Source organism: Tetranychus urticae, chromosome 1 (genome assembly GCF_039701765.1).
Source record: "Tetranychus urticae isolate SD_2017Ah chromosome 1, NJAU_TeUrti_SD_1.0, whole genome shotgun sequence".
Lineage (NCBI taxonomy): Eukaryota > Metazoa > Arthropoda > Arachnida > Trombidiformes > Tetranychidae > Tetranychus > Tetranychus urticae.
This window is the reverse complement of record NC_142958.1, coordinates 13609141-13623829: the sequence shown is the minus strand read 5'-3', so window position 1 is coordinate 13623829 and position 14689 is coordinate 13609141. Positions and strand designations below refer to the sequence as shown.

Genomic DNA, 14689 nt, shown 5'->3' with positions numbered 1-14689 from the left:
ATTAATAATGTTACAATCATTAATAATTGGTCTATAAAATGGTATTGAAATGATATTCATTACTGGACAATTGGTCTTGCCCTCCAAGCCAAACTAAAGGACTATGCAAGTAAGTTAACCGTATATTTGCTGACTTAATTTTAACTTATCTTAAAATGTTTTCAATTTTTTAAGACTCATCAGTTAAAGAGATAATTTCAGCCTAATCGAGTGTAATGATCGCCCGTGTTAACATTAACATGTAAACATTATTTACTTTGTTTCCATTTACTCGATTTTGGACAATAATATCTGTCGACAATAAAACATTAACTTAACTATTGAATTTATCAATCCCTAAGCCTAACTAGAACCATATTCAAGTCTAACATTAAAGACGCTGTAAGAAAATTTAAGTTTTTATTGTTGACATATTTTAAGCTGTATCGATATTCAATAGATGTATCGATTAGGATTGATGGTAAAATATCGTTTGTCTTTTTTATCCTTTGTGTAATCGGGAAATGAAAGGTAAATTGATTTGTTTTTATTGTGGGTTTAATATTAATAGCAATTATATTATTAATTTGTGTATTTTTTGTTTTAGTTTCCAATGGTTATCTAAAATCCATTACTGGGTTGCCTCATTGGACTGGAAGAGGACTTTGTGGTCGGATTACCCCGCAATCTGGTTCGATACCTCTTTTAGGTTTAAGAATGTCTTTTCGAGGAACCATTGAGATGCAATCAATTATTGGACAAACCGAATAACATAATGTACAACCGGTGCAGTCATCTGTTACCTTTGGTATATGAGTTACTGGATCAAAGTTGATTGCTTGGTAACCAGAATCGTTACAAGTCATGTAGCATTTACCACAATTAATACACATATCCTAATGAGAGTGAGACAATTAGATATTTTCGTTGAAAAGTTATTCATTTTTGTAAAATAAGGACAATGTTCAAAAACTTTGATTTCACCGTTAAGAGTTGGGACTTTGTGAGTTTTTAGGGGCATGAAAACTGAGTCTGTCAGTGCTATTGAAAATTTGTTTGAGTCGCCAGTTTTCGATAAAATTGAGGTCAAAGTTGAAGCTATGATCGCCTTTATTTCAATAATAAAACCAGATTTTTTCATGAAACTTATTTTCCTGGTGTAACTTTTGCTGATTAACCAGAAAATGAAGTTATTTTCAATGAAAAAATCTCTGTTCAGATCAAACAGATCACTTCAATTTTCAGTTAAATTCGAAAAAATTGGCTGACTCAACATGTTCACCCATGAGTTTTGCCGGTAAAAAATGAGTTTCCGATCTCTAACTCAAGCGGTTACAAAAAACGGTAAATTTAACTGAAAATCGAAGTGATCTGTTTTTGATCTGAACAGAGAATTTTTCATTGAAAATAACTTCATTTTCTGGTTAATCAGCAAAAGTTACACCAGGAAAATAAGTTTCATGAAAAAATCTGGTTTTATTATTGAAATAAAGGCGATCATAGCTTCAACTTTGACCTCAATTTTATCGAAAACTGGCGACTCAAACAAATTTTCAATAGCACTGACAGGCTCAGTTTTCATGCCCCAAAAACTCACAAAGTCCCAACTCTTAACGGTGAAATCAAAGTTTTTGAACATTGTCCTTTCAAATTTTACCTCATCGATTAAAGCAACTACTTGTTGTTTTGTATCTAGTTCACCAAAAGTTCCGATTCTAGGGACAGCTTCACCAATGATATCCTGTAATAATCAATAATTATTTGAAATTATCTCTTCTAGCTTAGCTTAAATCTTCATTTACCTTGATGCGAGGAATTGGCTTTCTGTAATTGGCGGAGTCATCACTGGTCTTATCTTGATTACCATTTACTGAGTTAGTTGGTTTACTTTCATTGAAAGCTGCTCTTCGCATTTGACCCACAAGGTTTTTCTTTTTTTCAGCAAAGTGTCCAAAATTTGGTAAATCATTACCAACCAAAACAACTGGTTTACCTTTTTGATGTTTAAAAGTCGGTGGTGATTGGAAATTCCAATCAGGATAGAGATGTCGATTGGCTTTCAAGTAAAGACAAGCTTTTAGTCCATCTACGTAGTCATCAATTAAAGTGAAATCTTGATTTTGCACAGCAGAACAGACCTATCGGGAATATTCAAATTAGTCATCTCTATAAGACTTACAAGCTTTGACCAAACATCTGTTGGACAACGCTTACCTGCAGCAAAGAAGCTCCGGCCATGATAAACTGGATTCCAACTTCAGCTGAATCTATCCCACCAGTTGCCAAGATTGGAAAACCAGGGAGTATTTTGGAAATAGCTGAAACTCCTCTCAATGCAATAGGTTTAATAGCGGAACCACTGACTCCACCATAAGTTGATCGCTTTTGGATTCCAACTCCAGGCCATGGTTCAGCTCTATCATTTAATCCCATCAACCCAGAAACAGTGTTAACCGCTGTCACTCCATTCGCTTTACCTTAAAACAGAAGAAGCATTTTAATCAATTAAAAAAATGTCAATCGAGATGAAAAAACCAATCTAATACCTTCATGAGCAGCTTTAGCTATGGCACAAATATCTGTAACATTGGGTGTGAGCTTAGCAAAGAAGGGAATTTCAACTGCTTCCCTGACCCATAAACAAATTTGTTTAACTAACTGTGGATCTTGACCACAGGCTAACCCCATGCCTCTCTCACCCATTCCATGTGGACAGGATAAATTTAGCTCTAGAGCATCAGCGCCAGCTTCCTCTGCTAGTTTCGCCAACACTTTCCAATCATCTTCGTCAAAAGAGCACATTATACTGGCGATAAGAATATTGTCTGGAAAATCGCGCTTAATCTCTTTTATTACTTGCAACCAATACGCACAACTTTTTTCACTAATCAGTTCAATATTCAAAAAAGAGCCTAAATTAGGACCAAAAACTGGACCAAAAGTAGTTCCACGAATGATTCGAGGTGATACATTGGTAACCAGATTTTTATCCAAACTGAAAGTTTTAGTTAATGCGAAACCCCAACCAGCTTCAAATGCCCTTCTGATCATAGGCCCAGAAGTTGTCGGTGGTGCAGAGGCTAGACCAAAAGGGTTCTTGAATCGTAAACCAGCGACTTCAACACTTATGTCAACACAGTCAATCGGAGTATAAAATTTAGGTAACTTGGGAGTTTCTGGTACAACATCTTTGAATAGAGACTGTTGAAGTAAAAAAGCCAAACATTAGTAATCACGACAAGCAACAATTATGGTATAACTACTTGAATATATTTATGGATGGACCATGCAGCGGTTTTACCGTCATTTACGGACTCAACAGTTGTCTCTGCAATACCAGCGATATCTCCACCCGCATATATCCAATCAACATTTGTTGCCATTGTTTTCGCATCGATAATTGGTAAACCCTGATCGTTAAGTTTGACTGGATCTAGAGCTAGTTTAATATCTTCCGAATCCAATGTTGACCCAAATGCCGAGATAACTATGTTGGTTTTGATTTTGATAAATTGATCTTCATTCTCAATCAATGCACCACTTGTTGGATCCAACTCTGTTCGGACAAAAATCATTTCAGTAATTGAATTGTTGGGACCGAGAATAACCTCTCTTGGCGAGCAAAAAGGTATAAATTCACACTTTTCCTGTCGAGCTAATTCCATTTCTTCTGGCACAGCTTTTATATTGGTGAATCCTCTTCGAAATATAACAGTGACACGTCGAGCTCCACACCTAAGTGCTGAAGTGGCACAATCAAAGGCAGTATCACCGGCTCCAAGAATCAATACATTTTTTCCTCTAAAGTCGGGTAATAAAGTCAACTGTTTACAAGAGCAAAGGCCCGGCTTTGAAGCTTCCGAGACTACGGGAAGAAACTGTTTTGATGTGTAATAACCCTGAGATGGACCTAAATTGCCGAAAATAGATAATGATTTTGGTTCTGGTAAACCTATTCCAATGAAAAGAACTTTGTACCCATCATTACGAAGCGACTGGCAAGTAAAATCTTTTCCTAAAGATGAATTGGTTCGTATTTCAACTCCCAATTGTGTCAACAAAGATATTTCAAAATTAACAGCATGTAATGGTAATCGATATTGAGGAATCTCTGAGCTAGACAATCCACCAACATATTGTTTTGATTCAAATATTGTTAAATCAGTATAACCTAATCGAGCTAAAAAGGTAGCACATGATATTGATGCCGGTCCACATCCAATTAAACCAATTTTGGTTCCATAGGATTCAGGTGAATGATTGTACGGATAAACATCTTTTGGGGGACGAATCTGTGGGATCTTCATCAATTTAAAAACCTTGAAGTAAATTGTGGAGGAAGGAAGAAAATATACTGATTAGATAATAACAGAACAATGGAAAAGGATCAAGTTTAATTTACCTCGGTGGCAAATTGTTGTAAACCTCCAATATTGATTGGTCCCTCTTCAGTGGCATACAAGTTACATCCACCAACACACAGATCGCTGGTTGGACAAATCATCCCACAAGTTAACCCTAAAGGATTATCTGAGAAAATTGCTTTGGCAGCTCCATAATAGTTCTATGGCAGAACAAGAAATAGAAACGAAAAAAGTTCTATCAATGGCGTTGAATATTTAATCAAGATTTAGCCAATAAATGATACACCACTTCAGTTGGTCATGTGCTGGGTTTTTGGGTTAATTTGTTGAAAAGAGTGGCGAAAATCAAGAATTAATCTTGCTTATGCATTGATACACAACAAGATTAAAACAATTTCAAGCGGCCATATTGGAGATGGCGATGAAATGGACCTAATGATGCCCACGTCACCAAGAGCTAGGATTCTCTGGTATAAATTACGTAGGAAATGTAAACATTGTTTCAACCTTTCAGTGAATCAGCTTTAATCAAAACCCAAACAGCTTTTAATACCAGCTAATAATTACCAGCTACCAGATTGAGAAACATTTGGCTTTTTAGGTCCATTGACTATTGAAATCGATCAATTTACCTTATTACTGATCATGGTGATGAATGATTTTATATCAATACTTGTAGGACAACTTTTTTGGCAAGGAGCGTCTGCACATTTCAAGCATCTCATTGCTTCCTTTAAAGCTCCTCGTTCACTCAATGTTGTGTGTTTAATATCATCAAAATTGTTTTCCAAATCAGTGCAGGTCTGAAATAAGATGAAAAAATGATCAGCATCAAAGTCTAACTAAAAATAAGATTAAATTAACTCGACTTACCGAACAAGTTTTGTCCTCATTTCGTTTCCAGTGTTTCTTGTTGACTTTTGTCTCAATACTTGGGATAACATTTGCATGAGCTCGAGTTTTCGGATTCAATTGGAGTAAATTCTGTCAACGAGTGACCAAATAATTCACAATTAAATTTAAAAATGAAAATTGAAAGAGATGAACAAGTTTAAATGATTTAAATTTAAAATGAAAGATGATTATCCTAATCAATATCAATAGCTCTCCCTGGCTGCTAATCAATAAGGAGAAGTCATTGGTAAATGAAACAATTGTTTGACAATTTATCAGATTTTGTAAATGACTTTTCAATTGGTTAGTTTTAATCAAAGGACATGACAAGGAGAAACAACCTTGCAACAATTTGATTAATCGTCAATAATAAAGAAAAACAAATGAAATGAAGCAACGATAATTACACAAATGAAGATGACAAAAACAAAAATTAACTGCCAATCAGATAATAAATCATAGACAGAAGGCAAAAAAAGATGAAGATTAATAAAAGTAAAAATATTTAAAATTACTTCTAATCACAAAAATGAATGTAATAATGTAAAAAAAACAAGAAAAACTGACCAATTGTAAGTTACATTAATTTTCCCACAAGAATTGTTACAATTAGTCAACATTGCTGCAAAAAAGACACATTAATGGTTGTAAATGATTACCTCAATATCAGGTGGATCTCGGCTAAGCTCCAAAGGCATTTTTTAAATCAAATTGGGTTACAAGTTGATAGCGAATCAGCACAGGTTTAATGATGGATTAACAAATTATGAGCTATTTAGAGAAGAGAATGAGAAAAAAGGAAGAAAAAAATCAACGTAATAATCTTGAAATTGGTTAAAATTGAACCATAATGAAGAGTGTAAATCAAATTAAATGCTGGGAACAAAAAAAACTAGAAATCCAATCAAGAAGTTGATTGGTTACTGTGGAGATTGATAATTTGATTTTCCCAAGTGGTACATTAAAATCAATTAAAGAGACAAGATCATTAAGATTGAGCTAGACTAGGTCATGTGCTTAACAATTTAAGCATTTTACTTGATCATTATCATGAAAACATCGATTCTTTATCTCTTCTCATTTCAAGTTTCATGGATTTCATCGCGTTCGCTTTTTGATCAGCTCTCAACACAATACTGAACACCTTGATCTTCACAGTAATTTCACGCATTAACAATTGCTAATTGTGGTATTTTTGGTTGATAAAAAAAAGGTTGAGAAAGTAAGAGAGAAAGAGAGCTTTGACATTTGGTGATGTTGACAATGAGAAGATTTGCTGAGTCCGAATAAAGCTTGTAGCATGACAATGAATTTTTTTTGGAAGTTACAAAGTATTGGTTTATTACGGCAAAACAATTCTGATAAAGTACAAATAAACCGGAAATTTGGAGGTTTGGGTACTTTGTAACATCCAGGATTTTTTTTGTTTGTTGTTGTGACAGAGATTTAAGGGGACAGAGTACAGATTTGATGGGGTTGTTGATTTGATATCCAAACTAGGCCTTTCAAAAGAAAGTTTTATAACGTTGACGGAGGTTGGGCGGGTCAGTGTGGGAAATGGGAAGAAAGCCAAGACATTTTTAATGAATTAGACTAACTTTATAGGAAACCGACCGAAATTCGAAGGGAAACAGGACTTGCCAGAGCCAGACGGGAAAGATTGAGATTTTTTTTATACATATATATATATATCTATAAGGTTGAAAACTAGGAATTGTTTTTTGTGTTTTAAGGTAATCCCCTAAAGAGTCCAGTGTCATGAAGGTACAACTTCCTGTCAACTGAGCTCCTAAGGAATAGAAATTCTGTTTCCAGGAGCGGGTATGTTGTTTGTTGCTGCTTGATGTTTTTGTCTGTTGTTAAACAGGAAATCAAATATTCCATAGGATAGAAAAAGAAATGAATACAAATTTTTGCTCAAGAGAGAGCAGAAAGAGAGAGAGAGAAAGAGATGGTGAGAGATAGAGAGGGACAATGTCAAAGAGAGAAGGTGAAAGAGGGAATAAGGAGATTCTCGACCAAAGGATGATCGAAAAGAATTTGTAGTTTTTTTACTTCGTTTTCGTGGAATTGAAGTCATTCTCTTCGTTTTCAGTGTCTTCCATCTGAAACTCTGGAACATATAAAGATTTGTCAATGACTTTGGGGATGGGTTTGATGTCGGTTCCCAGTTCCTGTTCAATTCGGTGAAGATTGAATCGATCTTCGTATGTGATTAAGTTAATAGCAATACCCATGTGTCCGTATCGTCCCGATCTTCCGATTCTATGTAAATATGTTTCTGCCATTTTAGGAAAATCAAAGTTGATCACCACGTTCACTGCTTGAATGTCGATACCACGAGTGAAAAGATCTAAGAAATATTGAAAATAAAATTATTAACCGTGAACTTAGAAATGATATAGATAGACATACCAGAGCAGACCAGATTACGGCAGAGACCGCTTCTAAAGTCATGAAATACTCTATTACGATGAGGTTGAGACATTTTCGCATGAATGTAGTAACATGAATACCCAAGTTCAGCAATCTTTTTTGCCAAAAGTTCAACTCTTTGGGTTGAATTACAGAATATGATGGATTGGTTGATCTGTAACTTTGAAAATAAAGTGTTTAGACAATGCACTTTTTGACGTTCCTGGACAAATGCGTAATATTGAGTTACTCCTTTAAGGGTCAACTCTTCCATAAGATTTAGCTCATATGGATCGTGAAGATGTTTTTTCTGTGAAGAGATAATATGGAGACAATAATTTAGTTATAAATAGGCCAAAATAGGTTTAAAGGTTTTACATTAAATATAGCACGTTGAGATTTTAGCCTTACCATGAAATTTTCCACTGTGAGAGGAAATGTAGCTGAAAACATCAAGATTTGCCTGTCTTTGGGACAATAGGAAATTAACGAGTCCAGCATAGCGTTAAAGTCTTGCGAAAGTAGCTTGTCAGCTTCGTCCAAAACCAACATTTTACATTTATCCACTTTAGCAACATCTTTGTCAATTAAATCGAGAATACGACCAGGAGTAGCGATAATGACATGAACTAAAAATTAGCAGCAAAGGCAAGTTAGCTTACATGTGGTATCAGGTGAAGTAAATGAGGTAAGACCCAACTAACCTTTTTCATAGATTCTCATAATATCTTCTTTAAGATTTGTACCACCAGTGGTAACCATAACTCGACAATTTATATATTTTGCAAGTTCAATGCAAATTTGACTTGTTTGTAAGGCCAATTCACGGGTTGGCACAATGATTAACGCTTGTATGTGATCAAGAGAAGCATCAATCCTTTGCAGAATGGGGATGATATAAGCACCCGTTTTACCTGTTCCATTTTTAGCCCGAGCCAACATATCACGACCAAGAAGTGCCATTGGAATAGCTGCTTCTTGAATGGGTGAGGGTTTATCCCAACCCTTTTCAAAGATGCCCATGAGGAGCTCACGTTTTAAACAAAATTCGTCAAATTCATTGCCCTTAGTGGCAGTAACATCGCTAGTCCTTTTTCTCAAGTCCTTAGGTGGGATCTTAAGGCTTGATTTCCAGTCATCTGCAGAAGTGTCCCTAATGAAGAATATAAAAATAGAGAGAAAAGAGAAAGAGACAAAAAAAAGTTGAGTTTCAAGCTAGACTCCTTAGAAACAAGAGTATAAACCGATGAAGGGCGAACAACAGCAAGAACAATATTCAATTGATCACAGAAAATCAAACAGCCTGATGATGATACGATGAAACAAAAGGTGCTTACCTTAAGCCACCATTCTCTTTGGGACCTCTTGGAGCCTCTTTAACAGTTTGCATTATATATTAAACCAAGCAAATGAACAGAATAGATGAAAAGAAGAAAAAACGTTTTTTTTGTCACTTAAACACAGTTGAGTTAAATGTATAGAGTTGAAAGATTGTGTTAAAGATTAAAATGATGTTCACTGATGAGAGAGGAGGTGATTAAACAGAAATCAATTCTTAAATTATATAATTTTAAATATATTTATATATATTGTTATTTTGCGAAAACAGATTAAAGTTGAAATCTAGACACAGAGCAAGAAGAAAATAGAGAGACAGAGAGAAAGAGAGACAGAAACAAAAAAAGAGATTAACACACACAGAGTGAGAGCGAAAGAGAGTAAAATCAAAAGCAGACAGTAAACAGGGAGGACAAATGGCGGAAGAAAGGGAAGAAAGAAGAAAGGAGGAGACAGAAAAAGGAGAGAAAGGAAAGAAAGAAAGGAAAGACAGAAAGACTTCTACAGTATATTTCTTAGTTCAGACAGAGTTAGTGTTAGAGCAATAGAGCTTGCTGTTAAGCTTTTTAGTTTTATATACAGCATCAGTAAATCTTTCCCCATTTACTATCCCTGTTCCTGCACCAATAACAACATCTATCATGCTTTTCCCACTTCAGAGTTTTCCCCTTTCAGGGAACATATTTTCATTACAAACGTTTCATTGTTACAATAGTCATAAAAAATGGATTCTAATTAAATTGGAAGCAATTAGCATTTCTTTTTGATAAATTGTTGTAACAAATTTTACAAAATGCCAACATTTGTTTACTTTTTTTTCAACTTGAATCGGTTAAAACCTGAAATTTAAGGTAAACTTATGAATTGTTGCCCTTTACCTTGCAGATTATCATTGTATAATTATTCAGGTTATTTACCCTGTTAATCTCACGTTGCTAATTGTATTGTCATCAGTTGCGTTGAATTAAATTAATCTAGATTAATCTAAATTGATTAAACAAGAATGTAAATTTTAATGGCTAACGGTAACTAAAGATGACGCCACTTAATTCATTGAGATTGGGTTGTGTGTTTGATGACAAAAAAAAGCAAAAATAATGTTGAGAGTTTTTTGTTTGAATCTGAGTCAGATAACATGAATGTAGCATGAAAGTGAATTGAATACCAATCGTTAGTTGTTAACCAAGTGTCAACCTAAGTCAACACTGTCAAGTCAACTTTTAATGATTATTTTAATTATAACATTTTCCATGTTAAAAGATGAATTGATTAATTGTTACATTTAGCTTTTTTTCCCTCTTTCTTCGTCTTAACGTGATTTTACACTTGTGCCCCTTAAACGACCATCTTTGTTTCTTCTTCTCATCAATTTTTCGTTATTTTCATGTTAAATTGTTGTAATTTAAAATTAACCATTCGCATTTTCTAATTGTTTAATTAGTTAACAATCAGTTTACTCGTTTCTCCAACCAATTTGGCCTTTAAAGTGAAATAAACTCTACAATTTTCACATTTTATCTACTCTTGAAACAAAAGGACAACCAAAAGGATTAATCTTAAATTTAATTTTTTTATTCAAGTGTCTCATCTCATCCTTTTTTTGTCAACATTAATTGCCAACCAAAGACTTATTGACTCAATTCCTACCATCTTCAGGTAAATCAACTTTTCTTAATACAAGTGTTTTTTTGTTAAAATAAAGCCAAAAGTGTTGCATTTTAAAAATGAGAAACTATCCAGACATAGCTAAAGATTAGCATATTTTAAGGCTTTGACTAGATAACCTAAATTGTTGCCAGTTAACTGGTCATTTTTAATTCTATAGACAGTTTAATCTGCTTAGAAGAAGATTTTTTTCTCTGTAAGTGTAACACTCTAAGTTTTTTTTCTTGTTTTCTGTAACTTGCTTTGAAACAATTTATCAATCACTCTCATTGTGACCTAACGATTTAAGGTAAAGACAGTTTAGTCTGTTATTTACATAGGAAAGTCATTAAAGGATTAGATACAGCATTGTGATTACATTTAGATTGAGGTAAACAATTTCTTGAGACAATTTCCTATCGTTAGATGAAAAGAATAGAACAATATGATTACCCTTGAAATTTTCATTTCATGCGAGTTTCATCATTCTCTCTTTACTTCCAATGAAATAAGGTAATGTGTTGATAAACTGGCAGCAAAATTTAACCATTTTTGTTGATTACTTTCATTATTATTAATAATGAAATAGAAAGTGAGAACAGTGAAACAAGAACAAAAAAGACCTTTATTTACTCAACAAATATAGTGTAACAATTTATTACCATTACTATCACATTTATTGTTATTATCAAATTATGCTGATTATTTTTCCTCTGATTTTTATTTCAGTTAACTCCAAAAAAGAATCAAGAATCACCAAAAGCAAACCAAAAGAGGAACCAAAAGAGGAACCCAGCAAAAAAAAAGAAGGAGGAAAAGGTTGAAACGTGAAAGAAGAGGAAAGGTTTCGATAAACAAAAGACGATCAAAGGAGAGTCAAAAAGCCGTTAAATTACAGTTTTTACAATAAAAATAGGGAAACAAAGTAAATAAAAATATTCAAAGGTGATTTACTTACCCAAAGCATCAATTAATTGTGGACAATAACAATCATCAACCTTCTGTAGTTGAATTCCCTCGATAAAGATCATTTCTGTCATCCATTATCACCTCAACTCATCATCTTTCAACTCATTCTCATTCTTCTCATCATCATTCTCATCATCCCAAAGGATAGTGAGAGTAAGAATCTTTATTTAATCATTATCAAGTCCAATGTAATAAGTCACCGGAATAATAAATGGGAACAGAAAGAAGGAAAAGCACAAAAAAAGCCTCACAACGAAAAAGGAAAAAAAGCAAATTCCAATTCTAACAATTCTCAACATTTTCATTGTTTCTCGAGAAAAAAGAATAAGAAAAGAGGAGAAAAAAGCGAAAATATAATCGCTTTTGACTTCAATCATTTAATGAGTTAATATTGAATTGTAACGAAAATTCATTGGAATGTTAAACAGTTATTTACTTTAACTATTGATTCGTTTGTCAACTTCACCAGCTTCTTTTATCCCTCCAAAGGAAACATTTGAAATGAGATTTTTCAAGATTACCTTAGTCAAAGTTTCAAGTAACTCGGAGTCTTCAATATTTGAAACAAGTTATCTCGCTTTCATCCAGTAATCATAATTTTTACAAGCAAAAGAAACGTCAATATTACAGAGAGAAATAATTATTTCAAGTGATCAAATTTTGCTGAACAAAAGAAACGTCGAAAGAAATATTCTTCCCTGAGAAACCTTTTTCATCCTTCCCTGTTAATCTCATCATTTTCATTGTAACAATAATTTTACAGAGGCTTAATACAATATCTAACATAATTTAATACAATTGGTTGACATTGATACATAACAAAGATATCAATTATCCTTCCCAAGGGTCAACTTGAAATGAAAGTCAGCTAATAAGAAATGAAATGAAGAGGCGAAAAATTGAGCAAAAACAAGAAAAGCCTTTTAACATGATAATAAACATGAAAATTTGCTGAAAAGGGAAAAGCTGTTGAAATGAAAATTAGAAACTGTGACTTAATAAGTTTCCCAAAACTCAACTTTCAAGCTAAAAACATTCAACATTTGGCAGAAATTAATTCATCTCTTCATTAATCAATCTCAATATTAACATGAAAATAATCAACTTTATTGATTACTTTTCATTGACTTTCAATTTATCAAAAGCAAGCCATTTGTTTCAATTTAAAGCCAAAAATTCATCTTGCTCTTTGATCAAGAAACTATCATTTTATTATTTACTGAAAATTATGTTCAACTTGAACTAATTTCATCTTTCATGGTTTACATGAGTTTTATCATCAAATAAGCCATTATTTAGTTTATATCTTTCGTTCAATTTCAAAGTTTATCTTCCCCTGAAAATGGAAAAAGTTTATTCTTTAAACAAATATTCAATAATTTTATTTCCAACTCAATAGACTTAATCAAGTTACTTTATTAATTATTAGTTATTGCTATCATTTGATATAAATCAAATAAAAGAGTAAATAAATTGAACGAAGAAAAAAAAAATGAAAAATGATTTTCGAATTGAATAATTTGATTAAAAAGACTTGAAATTTCATGTCAACATCTTATTCAGTCTTCAATCAACAATTAATTGGCAAATGTTTAGTTTGGAAGAAAAGGATTTTTTTCATTTTCTCAACAATTTCTGAATCTGAAGCGACAATGAAATTCCTCTTGGAACAATGTTCAGTTTGAATAATTTTTCGATCTCTTTTCAGCCTTTTTGTTGAACATTTTTGTTCCATTGCTGTCGAAAGGTCACTTCATGAAATGACGAAAATTGTGAACCTTTTTCTTCCTGTTTAGCCCTCAACTCTTTACTACCTTTTCAAGTTTATTTTGATCGCCTTGAAAAGGAATGAAAACTTTTCAAGAATTTTATTTCCTACCTTAATAAGAATAGTTCAAGATGAGAAAATATCATTTTGTTGGAAAAATATTTTTCTTCTCATAACAATTGAATGCTGGGAAAAAGCAAAGAATAAGATGTGAATTGAATTGAATGAAAGGAGAAGAAGAAAAGAAAAGTTCAATTTAAAGTTGAAATGGAAACAAATTATGACAGATCAATGAGCGAATTTCATATTTTCAGGTTTTCCATGTTTTTCTTTGTGTCACTTTTATCACTCATTAAATTAATTATTTATTGAATTTTCAGTTGAAGTGTTTATTGAATTAGTTTTTTACTGTTATTTCATTGAAACTTTGATTTCAATATTTTATTGAAATAAAATTGTTTCCAAAGAAAAGATTGAAAAGTCAATTTCATTTTCATCAACATTTCCATGGTGAATCAGCTTGTTATCAGATAAATTGTTAATGAAATTTGTTGAGGTTAAGATTTGATTCTCATGATTATTAATAGATTAACTTCAATTATTCACTCGGCTCTGTTCAGTGAAACAATGAAACTTTGAAACAATTCAACTTGAAAATCTCCAAACTCTGAAATATTGAACTTTATCATTTCATCTTTCCTTTTGCTCTTCCAACCTGTTTAACATTCAATTTACCAAACTTCAACCAATGAATCTTTTTTCTTCTTGTTTCATTTGCAAATGAGTTGATGAATTTTAATTGAAAATTATGAGTCGAGTTAACGATGAAATGCTGTTGATAGAATGGTACATTTGCAGGTTAATCAATCATGAATAATGAATTCATTGGACAATTGTTCATAATCGTAATCCTGTTTAATCGGATTGAAGCTGATTAATCTGACATTCCTTGAGAGTGACAACTAATACTTGGTAATGCACTAAAAGAGCAACTAATAATGGTAAATTAATAGTCTTGTAATTATCATAATAACATGCAAAAAAGAGTTTTTTTTTCAGGGAAAAAGGAAAAAAGTTGAAGATGCAAAAAAGATGAGGAAAAAATGTGACACCAAATAAGTCTGATAATATATTTGTTGAGCTTTCACACAAATCATTCATTACAAAGAGACTGATGATGATGAAGATGAAAATGAAGTGAAAGTCTCTTTTTTTCATCTTCTTCTTCCTCTCTTCATCTTTACTTTCATGTTTATCTGTCCCTTTACTGACCACAAGTTGCAACTCCTTTGACAATTGGTTAAGAGAGATTGAATGG

General features: G+C 32.8%; 2 protein-coding genes and 1 long non-coding RNA gene across 4 annotated transcripts; 1 reads left to right on the top strand and 2 right to left on the bottom strand.

Annotated features, from left to right (window-relative positions):
* Positions 1-519: 519 nt before the first annotated feature.
* Positions 520-6094, bottom strand: su(r) (dihydropyrimidine dehydrogenase su(r)). 2 transcript variants are annotated; one of them, XM_015927911.3, is made up of 10 exons: positions 5897-6094; positions 5217-5327; positions 4976-5146; positions 4382-4543; positions 3240-4298; positions 2526-3180; positions 2194-2456; positions 1782-2117; positions 1637-1720; positions 520-875 (listed from the first exon to the last, which is right to left on the bottom strand). In XM_015927911.3, the coding sequence occupies exons 1-10, from the start codon at positions 5933-5935 to the stop codon at positions 624-626; spliced, it is 3132 nt and encodes a 1043-aa protein (XP_015783397.2). In that variant the 5' UTR covers positions 5936-6094; the 3' UTR covers positions 520-623. The 2 variants fall into 2 exon arrangements, with proteins under 2 accessions (XP_015783397.2, XP_015783399.2); XM_015927913.3 differs by having other exon boundaries at positions 3243-4298.
* A 454-nt stretch (positions 6095-6548) lies between these two features.
* Positions 6549-9526, bottom strand: me31B (ATP-dependent RNA helicase me31b). Its single transcript, XM_015927914.2, has 5 exons — positions 8990-9526; positions 8357-8805; positions 8064-8281; positions 7653-7962; positions 6549-7590 (listed from the first exon to the last, which is right to left on the bottom strand). Exons 1-5 carry the CDS (start codon positions 9040-9042, stop codon positions 7289-7291), a joined length of 1332 nt encoding a protein of 443 aa, XP_015783400.1. The 5' UTR covers positions 9043-9526; the 3' UTR covers positions 6549-7288.
* Positions 9527-9536: 10 nt separating this feature from the next.
* Positions 9537-12044, top strand: LOC107361165 (uncharacterized). Its single transcript, XR_001568457.3, has 2 exons — positions 9537-10646; positions 11364-12044. It is a non-coding gene; the product is annotated as an uncharacterized LOC107361165 (long non-coding RNA).
* Positions 12045-14689: the final 2645 nt, after the last annotated feature.